Genomic DNA, 16243 nt, shown 5'->3' with positions numbered 1-16243 from the left:
CCTGTAGAATTTTTTTTAAAGAAAACTCTTTTCAAATAAGGAAAATGTTGGATGTTGTAGGAATGTTGTCTTATAAAGAGTTGAAAATAAGAAAACAGAAATGGAAAAGGAGGAAAGGTAATGATGAAAAAACGGAAAGAGAAGATAAACAAAATATAAAAGGGCTACGCTGAACTATATGTCTTTAAATATTAATGGAATACATAACCAAATTAAAAGGAAGAAACTACCAAATTTAAATGAATAAATGTATTCCATTAGAAAAAATAACAGATAGGTTAAGAAATAATAATGAAATATTCGAGCAAGTATAGGAGCCTTACATTAAATACAATAGCGGAAACCTACCGGGGACAAACAGTACCTAAGTTGATGGAAGGAGAAGGAAAGAAAAGAATGGACTCAGTAGAATTTATGGTGTAATTTTGTTGAATGACAACATTGTCTGACTGGCTTAATGCAACCTAGATTGTATACCTAAAATGGATGAGAGGGGGGGGTGGGGGGGTGGTTTGGGAGGAAAGTGGGGGGGAGAAAAAGTCACTGTATATGTGTGAAAAAGAAATAGTGTATATCATGGCTAATGTGATTTATGGTGTGAAAAATAAAAAATTTAAAAAAAACTCTTTTCAGATTTTAAGGATGTATTCAAATAAAAGGGTCAAGGTTTTGGTCATATGGTTAATTTTAGCAAAACTTCCTTCCTGCACTGATGACCTCTTGTTGGTAGAGTCCTCATTTACCAATTGTTTTATTTGTTATAACTGGTAGCTTTTACCAACCTTAACGGGGTTACCAGCAGGTTGGGAAGAGAAGAAGGATGACAAAGGACGAACCTATTACGTCAACCACAACAACCGAACTACCAGTTGGACAAAACCTGTCATGCAGGCAAGTTGTGTTTATAATTAAATTGTACATGAATCTAACTCTTTTATTGTTCGAGTGATGTGATAGAATTGATAATTGTTTGAACCTTGGCTGTACTTTGAGGTGTTTAGTTAATCACAAGAACCACATAGAATTCTGATAGAATGCAAAATTGATGTGGCATTGTACTTTTCTCTGACAGAATAAGATAAAAATAAAAACATCCTTTTCCCATTGTATAAAATGCTAAAAATGTACATTACGATTTTGTATACTTTGCTTGACCACAGTGAAATCTATGAAGTTTTTAAAATGATGAACTTATAAGGTTTGAATAATAGTGTGGAGGTTATGTATATACCTGCCATGGATAATCTGAGTACTTAAGGACAAAATGAGACCATTGTGTAGTATGGATCTGAGTTACCTGCCAGCCAGATGTCAGCTAGCAAATTCCAATCCTTGGGACAGCTTTCTTTGCCTTCTGCTAACTTGCATTAACCAGATTTGCTAAATTCAAATTCACAGCATGCAAGGTGGCCTTCTGGTTATTCCACTAGCAAAAGCTGCTATAAACAGTTGGAATTACGGAATAGAGCTACGTTCTAGCTAAGGCATGTCAATTGTTGTGGCATGTTACACTTGAATTGATGCTTTTATATTTTGCTGAGTTATACGGAAATATATCATGTGATGAAGTGTCTCTAGTTAAATAGCTGAGCAGTGTAATAGACATTTTATCCACTGTCACTCTAATTTCATTGCTGGTATTCCAAATACCAGAAAACACAGAGATTGCATATTTGTTTCATCTTGAATTTACATAGAACATTACAGCACAGTATAAGCCCTTTGGCCCATGATGTTGTGCTGACCAGTGTAAACATATTCCACAACCATCTAATATTTCCCTATCACACACCCATATCCTCTATTTTTCCTGCATTCATGTGCTTATCTAAGTATATTTTGAATGTCCACATTGTCCCAGCTTCCACCACCACACTTGGCAATGCATTCCAGTCACCCACCAATCTCTATTAAAAAAAAATCTTACCTCTGACATGTCTCCCAAACTCTTAAACAGATGTCCTCTGTTATTTGCTATTGTTGCCCTGGAGAAAAAAGAGCTGGATGTCCACCCTATCCAAGCCCCTCATAATCTGATATACCTCTATTAAGTCATCTCCCATATTTGTCGCTTCAAACACAAAAGTCCTTCAAGCTTTCTTTCACCTAGTGATTCAAGAGACCGCAGATACTGCGACCTGAATCAAAAAACAATTTGCTAGAGGAACTCAGCAGTCGGGAAAACGGAATTGACATTTACCTATATTGGTTTCTGAATGCTCAGTGGATTTTGTTTAAGCAGGTCCATTTGTTTTCTTTTGCCTCTAGTCTTTTTCAGGACATGTATTGTATAAATATTATACTGACTTTATGGTAACCTCTATACACAGAATTCTGTTTGGCGGGCTTGTTGATTCTCTCTGATCAATCTTTTCTATTATCTGTGTTTTTGTGAGATATAGATTGAGGGTAGCAAAAGGTCTTTTGAATCAAACTTCAGAACTATATTTGATCCAGATGATGAAACTTAACCTTTGTGAATATCAGTCCCACAATCTTATTCATGAGTTTGGCACAAAATAAGTTATAACCTAGAAGCCTAAGTAACTGCATGTCTTGAGTAAAACACAAAAGTCTGCAGACGTAATGATTGTAGTAAAAACACAATGCTGGAGAAACTCAGCAGGTCACATAACATATTTTATTTTGCAAAAATAAAGATACATAACCAAAGTTTCAGGCCTGAGGCCTTCATCATGAGCAAAATAAAATAACTGGATGTCTTCCCTTCTGGACTTTAATTGATTTCAATTGAAATACTGTGTTTCATAGCATATAAGACCCACTTTTTTCCCCAAAAAATCCCCCCGGGTCTTATATGCTAAGGCTACCTTTTGGTGAATATGTTGAGTGATCATTGTCACTGCTAAGTGCCACCATCTTGCATTGTGCCCCGAAATAGAAGCGCATGGTATTTCCAAAATACAAATGCATGTTATTGCTGGCTGGTATCAGGAAGGAAGGGATCCCCCACTGTCCCCCTGGTATTGCCACCAGAGCCTGGTATGAGGGAGGGAGGGATCCCCACAGGGCCCAGGGTGCCACCACCCCAACCCTAAAAACCCCACCCCCCTCAAGCACTGCTGCTACTGCCATATCCCAGACATACAAGGAGCACATACCTGTTTCTTCCACACTCAGTACTCGTCCTCCTTCCTCGTCCTCGTGTTTGCTCTCAATTACCAGTATACAATGGCAAATACAACATGGTGGCCACCAAGGCCAGGTCTTGGAAGGCCTGCTTACCCTTAAAACATGTACACTAAAAAATGCCTTAAAACATGTACACTAAAAAAAATTCTTTATGTTCCCTGTTGAAATTGGGGGGGGGGGGGGGGCAGTCTTATATGCTATCAAATACAGTCATTTGTCTTCATTGACATTGTTTGAATGGATGGAAAACATGTATTCTTGTCTACTTACTGTGCAGACCACTAGAGAGGCAGTGCAGCCAAAATCCAGTCGGACCCTCACAGTTTATGCTCCTCATTCAGCATCCCCTCAAGATTCTCCAGAAAATTCACCAAGTCGCCAACGAAAACCTGAGGTGGGTTTTCTCCCCCCTGGATGGGAAATCCGATCTGTAACCAATGGGAGACCATTCTTCATTGATCACAACACCAAAACTACAACATGGGTAAGAAGATGTTTCATTTATCAGTATTCTCACGAAACAAGATGAGAGGATTTTATGGCACATTAAGACTATGTTTCATAGTCCATAGAAGACCATAAGACATAGGAGTAGAGTGAGGCCATTCAGCCCATCGAGTGCACCCTACCATTCTGTCGTGGCTGGTTTACTATCCTTTTTAGCCCCATTTTTCTGCCTTCTTGCACTAGCAATTAGTTGTAATTCTTGCACATCCACAGGAAAAAGAATCTGTGATGTCATCTATATACTCTGACAATAAATCTGAAATCTGAAGTTTTACATATACTTTAATTGCCTTAAGATTTCAATCCCAGATCTGCAAATCTGTGCTCCGTTTATCCCAATTGAACTGTGACATACTTGGAACCACGGCACTCATATTCCAGCATATTCTGCTACGTGGGTGATTGGACAGTGTGGGGACAAATTGTAGATCCCCTATCGTCATCATACTGAGATCAAGAACAGTAAACCCACCCTTCCCCCCCACCCCCAAAAAAATGTTTGGCTCACATGCTTTTCATAATTGATGAAAATGGTTGATGCACGAAAGATGCTTTTGGGTGTGTGGAAAGGAACTTCAGCAGAAGAGTCCAAATGAATCCAAAATCCTGCATCATCATCTCTTTCGGGTCTCAACTTAAAGTGGCAAGCTTGAGAGTAGTTTGAGATTTGGGCGGTCCATTAACTTATTATTAGCTCTATGAAATTGTCTCGCTGAGAAAATTGAATTAAAGAGATGTTAACTGTGTAAAATCACAAAAATTAATAATTGATGATGTGATGTTAATTTAATTATATTTTAAGATAAGCAATTTAACTGCATGTCTGACAAAGAAATAAGGTGCTTTTCTGAATGTTATGTTAGATAGAAGAGATAAATTTCAAAATATGATCAGAGCAATGAGCTTTCTTAGGTGTCATAGGAAACACCATGCAGAATAAAATCTTGATCAAAAAGAGTGGTTTGAAAAAGGATCTTAAGCAAGAGAGTAGATTTACTGTAAATTGTTTCTTTTAAGCACCAGGAGTTTGAAGAAGCTGAAAATTCATAACAATAAATATTATAAGCGACAAAATTAGGAATATGTGCTTACTAACTTTATCACAGGGAAGGGAACAGTTGTTCCCTGCAGTTGCTGATTTAGTTGAGTGCGATATGCAAGCATTCTAGAGAAACTAGGTTTAGGCAGCATCCATTGGAAGTAAAAGGTAATCAGCATTTGGGACTGGGCCCTTCGTCAGGTATAAGCAAAAACAGGCAGATGCCTGACTAAAAAGGTGGGACAGAGAGAGGACAGAGGCAGGGGAAGGGGGGTTAGTTGAGTGTTGTTTAGTAATTCTATTCTTGAATCTTGCAACCAGGAGGACCCAAGACTGAAGATTCCAGTTCATGCAAGACAAAAGCCATCATTAGATCCTCTGGATCTTGGACCACTACCTGTAAGTTTATCTCCTCCTTGCTCTCCCAAGTCAGTATTTACAGCTTAAATGCTTTGTCTTTAGCAAGGAAAAGTCACTCTAGTTTTTTGCAGTTGAATCGAGAAACTTCCTGGTTACTCTCTAATGGCTCTCCCCAGTGCTCACCATGGCAAATCTTTGGCTTGGCTTCGCGGACGAAGATTAATGGAGGGGTAATGTCCACGTCAGCTGCAGGCTCGTTGGTGGCTGACAAGTCCGATGCGGGACAGGCAGACACGGTTACAGCGGCTGCAGGGGAAAATTGGTGGGTTGGGGTTGGGTGTTGGGTTTTTCCTCCTTTGCCTTTTGTCAGTGAGGTGGGCTCTGTGGTCTTCTTCAAAGGAGGTTGCTGCCCGCTGAACTGTGAGGCGCCAAGATGCACGGTTTGAGGCGATATCAGCCCACTGGCGGTGGTCAATGTGGCAGGCACCAAGAGCTTTCTTTAGGCAGTCCTTGTACCTCTTCTTTGGTGCACCTCTGTCTCAGTGGCCAGTGGAGAGCTCGCCATATAACACGATCTTGGGAAGGCGATGGTCCTCCATTCTGGAGACGTGACCTACCCAGCACATATGGATCTTCAGCAGCATGGATTCGATGCTGTCAGCCTCTGCCATCTCGAGTACTTCGATGTTGGTGATGAAGTCGCTCCAATGAATGTTGAGGATGGAGCGGAGCCAACGCTGGTGGAAGCGTTCTAGGAGCCGTAGGTGATGCCGGTAGAGGACCCATGATTCAGAGCCGAACAGGAGTATGGGTATGACAACGGCTCTGTATACGCTAATCTTTGTGAGGTTTTTCAGTTGGTTGTTTTTCCAGACTCTTTTGTGTAGTCTTCCAAAGGCGCTATTTGTCTTGGCGAGTCTGTTGTCTATCTCGTTTCGATCCTTGCATCCGATGAAATGGTGCATCCGAGATAGGTAAACTGGTTGACCGTTTTGAGTTTTGTGTGCCCGATGGAAATGTGGGGGGGGCTGGTAGTCATGGTGGGGAGCTGGCTGATGGAGGACCTCAGTTTTCTTCAGGCTGACTTCCAGGCCAAACATTTTGGCAGTTTCCGCAAAACAGGACGTCAAGCGCTGAAGAGCTGGCTCTGAATGGGCAACAAAAGCGGCATCGTCTGCAAAGAGTAGTTCACGGACAAGTTGTTCTTGTTTCTTGGTGTGAGCTTGCAGGCACCTCAGATTGAAGAGACTGCCATCCGTGTGGTACCGGATGTAAACAGCGTCTTCATTGTTGAGGTCTTTCATGGCTTGTTTCAGCATCATGCTGAAGAAGATTGAAAAGAGGATTGGTGCGAGAACACAGCCTTGCTTCACGCCATTGTTAATGGAGTAGTTAATGGAGGACTAGCCTCGCCAAACGAACCCAGCTCAGCGCGGACATTGGCGACTTCAGGGGTTTTTACGAGGCTCCACCATCATCACCCTGTACAAAAACAAAGGCGAGAAATCAGACTGCTCAAACTACAGGGGAATCACACTGCTCTCCATTGCAGGCAAAATCTTCGCTAGGATTCTCCTAAATAGAATAATACCTAGTGTCGCCGAGAATATTCTCCCAGAATCACAGTGCGGCTTTCGCGCAAACAGAGGAACTACTGACATGGTCTTTGCCCTCAGACAGCTCCAAGAAAAGTGCAGAGAACAAAACAAAGGACTCTACATCACCTTTGTTTTTTTTTTTTTGTTTTTTTTTTATTTAATTTTTTATTTTTCACACCATAAATCACAATAGCCATGATATACACTTTTTCTTTTCCACACATTTACAGTGACTTTTTCTCCCTCCCCCCTCCCTCCTCCCAAGCCACCCCCCCATCGCCCCCCCCCTCTCATCCATTTTAGTTATACAATCTAGGTTGCATTAATTCAGTTAGACAATGTTGTCATTCAACAAAAATACACCAGAAATTCTACTGAGTCCATTCTTTTCTTCTCTTCTCCTTCCATCAACTTAGGTAATGTTTGTTCCCGGTAGGTTTTCGCTATTGTATTTAATGTAAGGCTCCCATACTTGTTCGAATATTTCAATATTATTTCTTAAACTATATGTTATTTTTTCTAATGGAATACATTTATTCATTTCTATATACCATTGTTGTATTTTCAAATTATCTTCCAATTTCCAGGTTGACATAATACATTTTTTTGCTACAGCTAGGGCTATCTTAACAAATCTTTTTTGTGCATCCTCCAAGTCAATTCCAAATTCTTTATTTTTTATGTTACTTAGGAGAAAGATCTCTGGATTCTTTGGTATATTGTTTTCTGTTATTTTATTTAATATCTGATTGAGATCATCCCAAAATTTTTCTACTCTCTCACATGTCCAGATTGCATGAATTGTTGTTCCCCTTTCTTTTTTACATCGAAAACATCTATCCGATACTGTTGGGTCCCATTTATTTAACTTTTGCGGTGTAATGTATAGTCTTTGTAACCAATTATATTGTATCATACGCAGCCTCGTATTTATTGTATTTCTCATCGTTCCAGAGCATAACTTCTCCCATGTTTCCTTTTTTATCTTTATATTTAAATCTTGTTCCCATTTTTGTTTAGTTTTACCATTTGTTTCCTCATTTTCCTTTTCTTGCAGTTTAATATACATATTTTTTATAAATCTTTTGATTAACATTGTATCTGTAATCACATATTCAAGGTTACTTCCCTCTGGTAAACTCAAGTTGCTTCCTAATTTATCTTTCAAGTAGGATCTCAGTTGGTAATATGCCAGCGCTGTATCTCCCGTTATATTGTACTTATCTCTCATTTGTTCAAAGGATAAGAATCTACTTCCTGAAAAACAATTTTCTATTCTTTTAATCCCTTTTTTTTCCCATTTTCTAAAGGCAAGGTTGTCTATTGTAAAAGGGAGTAGCTTATTTTGCGTCAATATTAGTTTTGGTATTTGGTAATTTATTTTATTTCTTTCTACATGAATCTTCTTCCATATATTGAGGAGATGGTGTAATACTGGAGAAGTTCTATGTTGTACCAATTTTTCGTCCCATTTATATAATATGTGTTCAGGTATCTTTTCCCCTATTTTATCTAATTCTAGTCTCGTCCAGTCTGGTTTTTCCCTTGTTTGATAAAAATCTGATAGGTACCTTAATTGTGCGGCTCTATAATAATTTTTGAAGTTTGGCAATTGTAAGCCTCCTTGTTTATACCATTCTGTTAATTTGTCTAGTGCTATCCTCGGTTTCCCCCCTCTCCATAAAAATCTCCTTATTATTTTCTTTAATTCTTTGAAGAATTTTTCTGTCAGTTGTATTGGCAATGCCTGAAATAAGTATAGTATCCTTGGAAAAATGTTCATTTTAATACAGTTTATCCTTCCTATCAGTGTTAGTGGTAGCTCTTTCCAATGCTCTAAATCGTCCTGTAATTTTTTCATTAGTGGATTGTAATTGAGTTTATATAATTGGCCTAGATTTTTGTTTATTTGCACACCTAGGTATCTTATTGCCTGCGTTTGCCATCTGAATGGGGATTCCTCCTTAAATTTTGAGAAATCCGCGTTATTCATAGGCATTGCTTCACTTTTATTTACGTTTATCTTGTATCCCGACACTTCTCCATATTCCTTCAATTTCTTATATAGTTCTTTTATTGCTAGTTCTGGTTCTGTTAAGTACACTATCACATCATCCGCAAACAGACTGATTTTATATTCCCTGTCTTTTATTTTTATTCCTTTTATATTATTATCTCTTCTTATCGATTCTGCTAGTGGTTCTATAGCTAGCGCAAACAATAATGGTGATAGTGGGCATCCCTGCCGCGTTGACCTGCTTAAGTTAAATTGCTTTGATACATGTCCATTTACTGTCACTTTCGCTAACGGTCCCTTATATAATGCTTTAATCCAATTAATATACTTCTCTGGTAAACTGAATTTTTGCAATACTTTGAATAAGTAATTCCATTCTACTCTGTCGAAGGCCTTCTCTGCGTCTAAAGCAACTGCTACTGCCGGTGCTTTATTTCCTTCTACTGCATGAATTAAGTTAATAAATTTACAAATATTGTCTGTTGTGCGTCTTTTTTTGATAAATCCAGTTTGGTCTAAATTTACCATTTTCGGTACCTGTTCTGCTAATCTGTTCGCTAATAGTTTAGCTATTATCTTATAATCTGTGTTTAGCAAAGATATTGGTCTATATGACGCTGGTGAGAGTGGATCTTTCCCTTGTTTTAGTATCACTGTAATTATTGCTGTTTTACATGAATCTGGTAAGTTTTGTGTCTCATCAATCTGGTTGATTACATCCAGGAGGGGCGGTATTATTAGGTCTTTAAATGTTTTGTAGAATTCTATTGGGAGTCCATCCTCTCCTGGTGTCTTATTATTTGGTAAATTTTTTATTATCTCTTGTATTTCTACTGTTCCAAATGGTTCTGTTAATTTATTTTGTTCCTCTATTTGTAGTTTTGGTAGTTCAATTTTAGTCAAAAATTCATCTATTTTCCCTTCTTTCCCTTCGTTTTCGGTTCGGTATAATTGTTCATAGAATTCTCTAAAGTTTTCCTTAATTTCTTTTGGATTATATGTAATTTGTTTGTCTTTCTTCCTTGTTGCCAAGACCATTTTCTTAGTTTGCTCTGTCTTAAGCTGCCATGCTAGGATTTTGTGTGTTTTTTCCCCTAGTTCATAATATTTCTGTTTTGTCTTCATTATATTCTTCTCCACCTTATATGTTTGTAATGTTTCATATTTTATTTTTTTATCCGCCAATTCTCTTCTTTTGGTTGTATCTTCCTTTATTGCTAATTTTTTTTCTATGTTTATTATTTCCCTTTCCAACTGCTCTGTTTCCTGATTATAGTCCTTCTTCATCTTGGTTGCATAACTTATTATTTGCCCTCTAATGAATGCTTTCATTGCGTCCCATAGTATAAACTTATCTTCCACTGATTACGTATTTACTTCAAAGTACATTTTTAATTGTTTTTCAATAAATTCTCTAAAATCCTGTCTTTTAAGTAGCATGGGGTTTAATCTCCATCTATACATTCTTGGAGGGATGTCTTCTAGCTCTATTGCCAATAACAGGGGTGAGTGGTCCGATAATAGTCTAGCTTTATATTCCGTTTTCCTAACTCTCCCTTGTATGTGGGCTGATAACAGGAATAGGTCTATCCTTGAGTATGTTTTATGTCTAGTCGAGTAGTATGAGTATTCCTTTTCTTTTGGGTTTTGTTTCCTCCATATGTCCACAAGTTTCATTTCTTGCATTGATTTATTTATAAATTTGGTTACTTTGTTCTTCCTGTTAATTTTTTTCCCCGTTTTATCCATATTTGGATCCAAATTCAGACTGAAATCCCCTCCTATTAGTATGTTCCCTTGCGTATTAGCTACCTTCAAAAAGATATCTTGCATAAACTTTTGATCTTCTTCGTTAGGTGAATATATATTAAGTAGATTCCAAAGCTCTGAATATATCTGACATTTTATCATAACATATCTCCCTGCTGGATCTATTATTTCCTCTTCTATTTTAAATGGCACATTTTTGCTAATTAATATAGCCACTCCTCTTGCTTTTGAATTATACGATGCTGCTGTTACATGTCCTACCCAATCTCTCTTTAATTTCTTGTGCTCCAATTCAGTTAAATGTGTTTCTTGGACAAATGCTATATCTATTTTTTCCTTTTTCAGTAAATTTAGTAGTTTCTTCCTTTTAATTTGGTTATGTATTCCATTAATATTTAGAGTCATATAGTTCAGCGTAGCCATTTTATATTTTGTTTATCTTCTCTTTCCGTTTTTCCATCATTACCTTTCCTCCTTTTCCATTTCTGTTTTCTTATTTTCAACTCTTTACCAGACAACATTCCTACAACATCCAACATTTTCCTTATTCTCCTATTTCTATCTTCTTTATCCCCAATCTCCCCTTCCCCTCCTGAGTTGCCCTTTATCCCTTGTCGGACAACCACATCTCCCCTCTCCATTTGGATTTGCGAATCCACTCGCAAGCGTCAACTGATTTTGCAGTGACCGCTCTTTTCCCCCCACCCAGCCCCCCCCAGAAAAGATTTCGTTTTTTATATGTCACAAAGGTCACTCTTTTAGTTCCCTCCTTATTCTCTCTATTCCATTACCTTCCCTTGTTAATTCTTGTCTATACTTTCTATGTTTTCCTCTAATTACAGATATTTTCACATATGCCCATTGTCACTATTCACTCTTATACCTCTTTACCCGCATACCTATCAATCGTGGTCATTTTTACCCTCCTTACCCGTCTTCATCCCTCAGTCTATTTTGTCTTTACCCACATACATATCAATCGTGATAATTTTTGCTCTCATTACCCGTCTTCATCCCTCAGTCTATTTTTGTAATTGTTCTGCAAATTTTCGTGCTTCTTCTGGATCCGAGAATAGTCTGTTTTGTTGTCCTGGGATAAATATTTTCAATACCGCAGGATGCTTCAGTGTAAATTTATATCCTTTCTTCCATAAAATCGCTTTTGCTGCATTGAACTCTTTTCTCTTCTTTAGGAGTTCAAAGCTTATATCTGGATAAATGAAGATTTTTTGCCCTTTATACTCCAGTGGTTTGTTGCCCTCTCTTACTTTTTCCATTGTCTTCTCCAGTACCTTTTCCCTTGTAGTATATCTTAGGAATTTTACTACAATAGATCTTGGTTTTTGTTGTGGTTGTGGTTTAGAGGCCAATACTCTATGTGCCCTTTCTATTTCCATTTCTTGCTGTAGTTCTGGACATCCTAGGGCCTTAGGGATCCATTCTTTTATAAACTCCCTCATATTCTTGCCTTCTACATCTTCCTTGAGGCCCACTATCTTTATGTTATTTCTTCTGTTATAATTTTCCATTATATCTATTTTTTGGGCTAGTAATTCTTGTGTCTCTTTAGTTTTTTTATTAGATTCCTCCAATTTCTTTTTTAAGTCTTCTACCTCCATTTCTGCTGCTATTGCCCGTTCTTCCATCTTGTCCATTTTTTTCCCCATTTCTGTTAAGGTCATATCCATTTTATTTATTTTCTTTTCTGTGTTGTTTATTCTTCTTCTTAAATCATTGAATTCCTGTGTTTGCCATTCTTTAAATGACTCCATGTATCCTCTAACAAGAGCAAGTACCTCCTTTACCTTGCCTATCTTTTCTTGTTCTATTTCTCTGTACTCTTCCTCTTCCTCTTCTTCTTCCTCTAGGTTGACCATCTGTTGTTTCTTTGCTGCCCTTTCCTCCTCATCTTTCTTGTTTCTATTGTCTTCTGTGGTCTCTTCTTGCTGCAGGTGTTCTGCAGCTGTCGTTGCCGGCTGTGGAGATCGACTCCCCAGCTGGTCCCCCCTCCCGTCGGTGTGTTTTTTTGTATGCGCATCGCGCATGCGCGAGGAGTCGCGCATGCGCGGTTGCGCATTTTTACTCGGCTCTGTGAGCCATTGTTGTAGTTCTCTTTCTACCGACCTGAGGTAGTGGGGTCTTCTCTCCACAGCGGGCTTCTTCGGACAGGTAAGGCCTTCACCTTTTTCCTCCGTTGTCTTCTCTTCCTCTCTTCTTTCCGTTGATTTTGATTTTTCTCCTTTTGTCTCCATCTTCTTTCCACCTTTATACTCACTTTTCTTTAACTTGTATTTCTGTGCCTTTGTATTTTTTCTTGTTTTTCCCGACTTTTCTGGAGAGGGCTGGAGTTCACCGTCCGGCCACTACTCCATCACGTGACTCCTCTTACATCACCTTTGTTGACGTCACCAAAGCCTTCGACACCGTGAGCAGGAAAGGGCTTTGGCAAATACTAGAACGCATCGGATGCCCCCCAAAGTTCCTCAACATGATTATCCAACTGCACGAAAACCAACAAGGTCGGGTCAGATACAGCAATGAGCTCTCTGAACCCTTCTCCATTAACAATGGCTTGAAGCAAGGCTGTGTTCTCGCACCAACCCTCTTTTCAATCTTCTTCAGCATGATGCTGAACCAAGCCATGAAAGACCTCAACAATGAAGACGCTGTTTACATCCAGTACCGCACGGATGGCAGTCTCTTCAATCTGAGGCGCCTGCAAGCTCACACCAAGACACAAGAGAAACTTGTCCGTGAACTACTCTTTCCAGACGATGCCGCTTTAGTTGCCCATTCAGAACCAGCTCTTCAGCGCTTGACGTCCTGTTTTGCGGAAACTGCCAAAATATTTGGCCTGGAAGTCAGCCTGAAGAAAACTGAGGTCCTCCATCAGCCAGCTCCCCACCATGACTACCAGTCCCCCCACATCTCCATCGGGCACACAAAACTCAAAACGGTCAACCAGTTTACCTATCTCGGCTGCACCATTTCATCAGATGCAAGGATCGACAACGAGATAGACAACAGACTCGCCAAGGCAAATAGCGCCTTTGGAAGACTACACAAAAGAGTCTGGGAAAACAACCAACTGAAAAACCTCACAAAGATTAGCGTATACAGAGCCGTTGTCATACCCACACTCCTGTTCGGCTCAAAATCATGGGTCCTCTACCGGCATCACCTACGGCTCCTAGAACGCTTCCACCAGCGTTGTCTCCGCTCCATCCCCAACATTCATTGGAGCGCTTTCATCCCTAACGTCGAAATACTCGAGATGGCAGAGGTCGACAGCATCGAGTCTACGCTGCTGAAGATCCAGCTGCGCTGGGTGGATCACGTCTCCAGAATGGAGGACCATCGTCTTCCCAAGATCGTGTTATATGGCGAGCTCTCCACTGGCCACCGTGACAGAGGTGCACCAAAGAAAAGGTACAAGGACTGCCTAAAGAAATCTCTTGGTGCCTGCCACATTGACCACCGCCAGTGGGCTGATATCGCCTCAAACCGTGCATCTTGGCACCTCACAGTTTGGCGGGCAGCAACCTCCTTTGAAGAAGACCGCAGAGCCCACCTCACTGACAAAAGGCAAAGGAGGAAAAACCCAACACCCAACCCCAACCAACCAATTTTCCCCTGCAACCGCTGCAACCGTGTCTGCCTGTCCCGCATCGGACTTGTCAGCCACAAACGAGCCTGCAGCTGACGTGGACATTTACCCCCTCCATAAATCTTCGTCAACGAAGCCAAGCCAAAGAAAAGGCTGTGTACAGCCCCTCACCCCGTCCAAAGCCCGCTGCGCAGCTCAGATGGCAAAGTCCTCCTCAGCGACAAGATCTCCATCCTCAACCGATGGTCAGAACTCTTCCAATCCCTTTCAGTGCCAACCGCTCAGTCCAAGAATCCGCCCTGCTCCAGCTCCCTCAACAGCCCTTAAGGCTAAAGCTGGATGAGGTCCTCACCCGGGAAGAGACATATAAGGCAATTGAACAACTGAAAAGTGGCAAAGCAGCAGGTATGGATGGAATCCCCCCCAGAGGTCTGGAAGGCTGGCGGCAAAAGTCTGCATGCCAAACTGTATGAGTTTTTCAAGCTCTGCTTGGACCAAGGAAAGCTGTCTCAGGACCTTCGTGATGCCATCATCATCACCCTGTACAAAAACAAAGGCGAGAAATCAGACTGCTCAAACTACAGGGGAATCACGCTGCTCTCCATTGCAGGCAAAATCTTTGCTAGGATTCTCCTAAATAGAATAATACGTAGTGTCGCCGAAAATGTTCTCCCAGAATCACAGTGCGGCTTTCGCGCAAACAGAGGAACTACTGACATGGTCTTTGCCCTCAGACAGCTCCAAGAAAAGTGCAGAGAACAAAACAAAGGACTCTACATCACCTTTGTTGACCTCACCAAAGCCTTCGACACCGTGAGTAGGAAAGGGCTCTGGCAAATACTAGAGCGCCTCAGATGCCCCCCAAAGTTCCTCAACATGGTTATCCAACTGCACAAAAACCAACAAGGTCGGGTCAGATACAGCAACGAGCTCTCTGAACCCTTCTCCACCATGGCAAATAGCACTGTGGTAAAAGGAGCACTGAAAGTAACAGGTACTGGTGGGGATTTCCAGTGAGTGACTCCGTAACATGACCTGATGACGAAACCAGCAGAGTTCCAAATCTCCTGGCCGTCGGACTCAATCTGCAGCAGGAAGTGAATAAACCAGCACAAGTGATGAACGTGTCTGACCTCGTCTTTGCCAGCCTACCTGTGGCAGATGCATTCTCTCACAATTATGTTGGAAGCAGTGACCAACTTGTGGGAACAAGGTTCCGTCTTCACAAGGGCACCATCCATTGGTCTTATTAAAACAGATAGACAGAATGGGTATGGCAGCTCAAATTGGGCACATGTGAGGTGCTGAACACCATCAGCAATCAGTGCCATAATCTGGATCCACATTGTTGAATATATTTCATCTGGTGTTACTGTCAAGCCGGGGAATGCTAAAGGTCATGCTGGGCAACACCTAAAAATTATGAGTGGTTCATGTGGTGAAGCTGTAGCCCAGGACTAGTTGTGAACTGATCAATATGCAACCAGTAGAGCTAAGTGCTCTGATGTCTGATGTCCAACCATGCCTAATGTAAAGGGTGGAGGATAATTAATGGGAGAAGGAGTTCCAGGCACATCCTCAAGCCCAGCAATGACTACACCTGGTTGTGAGTACTAACAACAATGCTGATGTGTTCAGCAATATGTCATCCATCTCAGCATCCTCATGAGAATGCCATGCAACAGAAGTTGGCTTTCAGCCAATTGATATCATTCCATGTGATATCAAGAGCACTGGATGCAGAAAGGATTGTGGAACCAATGTCCTGGCTGAAGTCCTGAAGGACTAGCTATGCCTCCAACCAAGTGGTTAAGACAGTAACGTCTACCTGAAAATGTGAGAAATTACTCATAGTTCAGGACAATTCCAATCCAGCTGTTTATGATCAGTTGATCCACTGTCAATCATCATTAGAATGATGGAAGTTCTCATTGGCACTGCTAACAGGCTGTGCCTACTCACCTGCCCAGTTTTGGATTCACCAGGATCACTGCAGCCCTCATCACTGTCTTGGGTCAACATGGAGCAAGAAAGTGAAGCCTGAGATGAGGTGAGAGTGGTTGCTTTTGACATCAAGGTGACATTTGACCAAGTGTGGCAGTAAAGAGCTATTCTCAAATTCTGTTTTCAACTATACTGGAAACAGAACAGGATCTGTGCATGTAGAATGACCAAGATGACATTTAGGTATG

At 40.5% G+C, this 16243-nt stretch overlaps 1 protein-coding gene across 5 annotated transcripts in view; it reads left to right on the top strand.

Annotated features, from left to right (window-relative positions):
- LOC138749500 (E3 ubiquitin-protein ligase NEDD4-like) overlaps positions 1 to 16243 on the top strand; it is a 266638-nt gene that overhangs the window by 217656 nt on the left and 32739 nt on the right. For all 5 annotated transcript variants that reach the window (XM_069910912.1, XM_069910911.1, XM_069910913.1 and 2 more), the window contains 3 exons: positions 772 to 891; positions 3431 to 3637; positions 5021 to 5098. In XM_069910912.1, the coding sequence (XP_069767013.1) occupies positions 772 to 891; positions 3431 to 3637; positions 5021 to 5098 (405 nt within the window). The remainder of the gene's footprint in view (positions 1 to 771; positions 892 to 3430; positions 3638 to 5020; positions 5099 to 16243) is intronic.

The sequence above is a fragment of the Narcine bancroftii genome, chromosome 14, assembly GCF_036971445.1.
Source record: "Narcine bancroftii isolate sNarBan1 chromosome 14, sNarBan1.hap1, whole genome shotgun sequence".
Classification (NCBI taxonomy): Eukaryota; Metazoa; Chordata; class Chondrichthyes; order Torpediniformes; family Narcinidae; genus Narcine; species Narcine bancroftii.
This window is presented reverse-complemented; position numbering and strand designations above follow the sequence as displayed.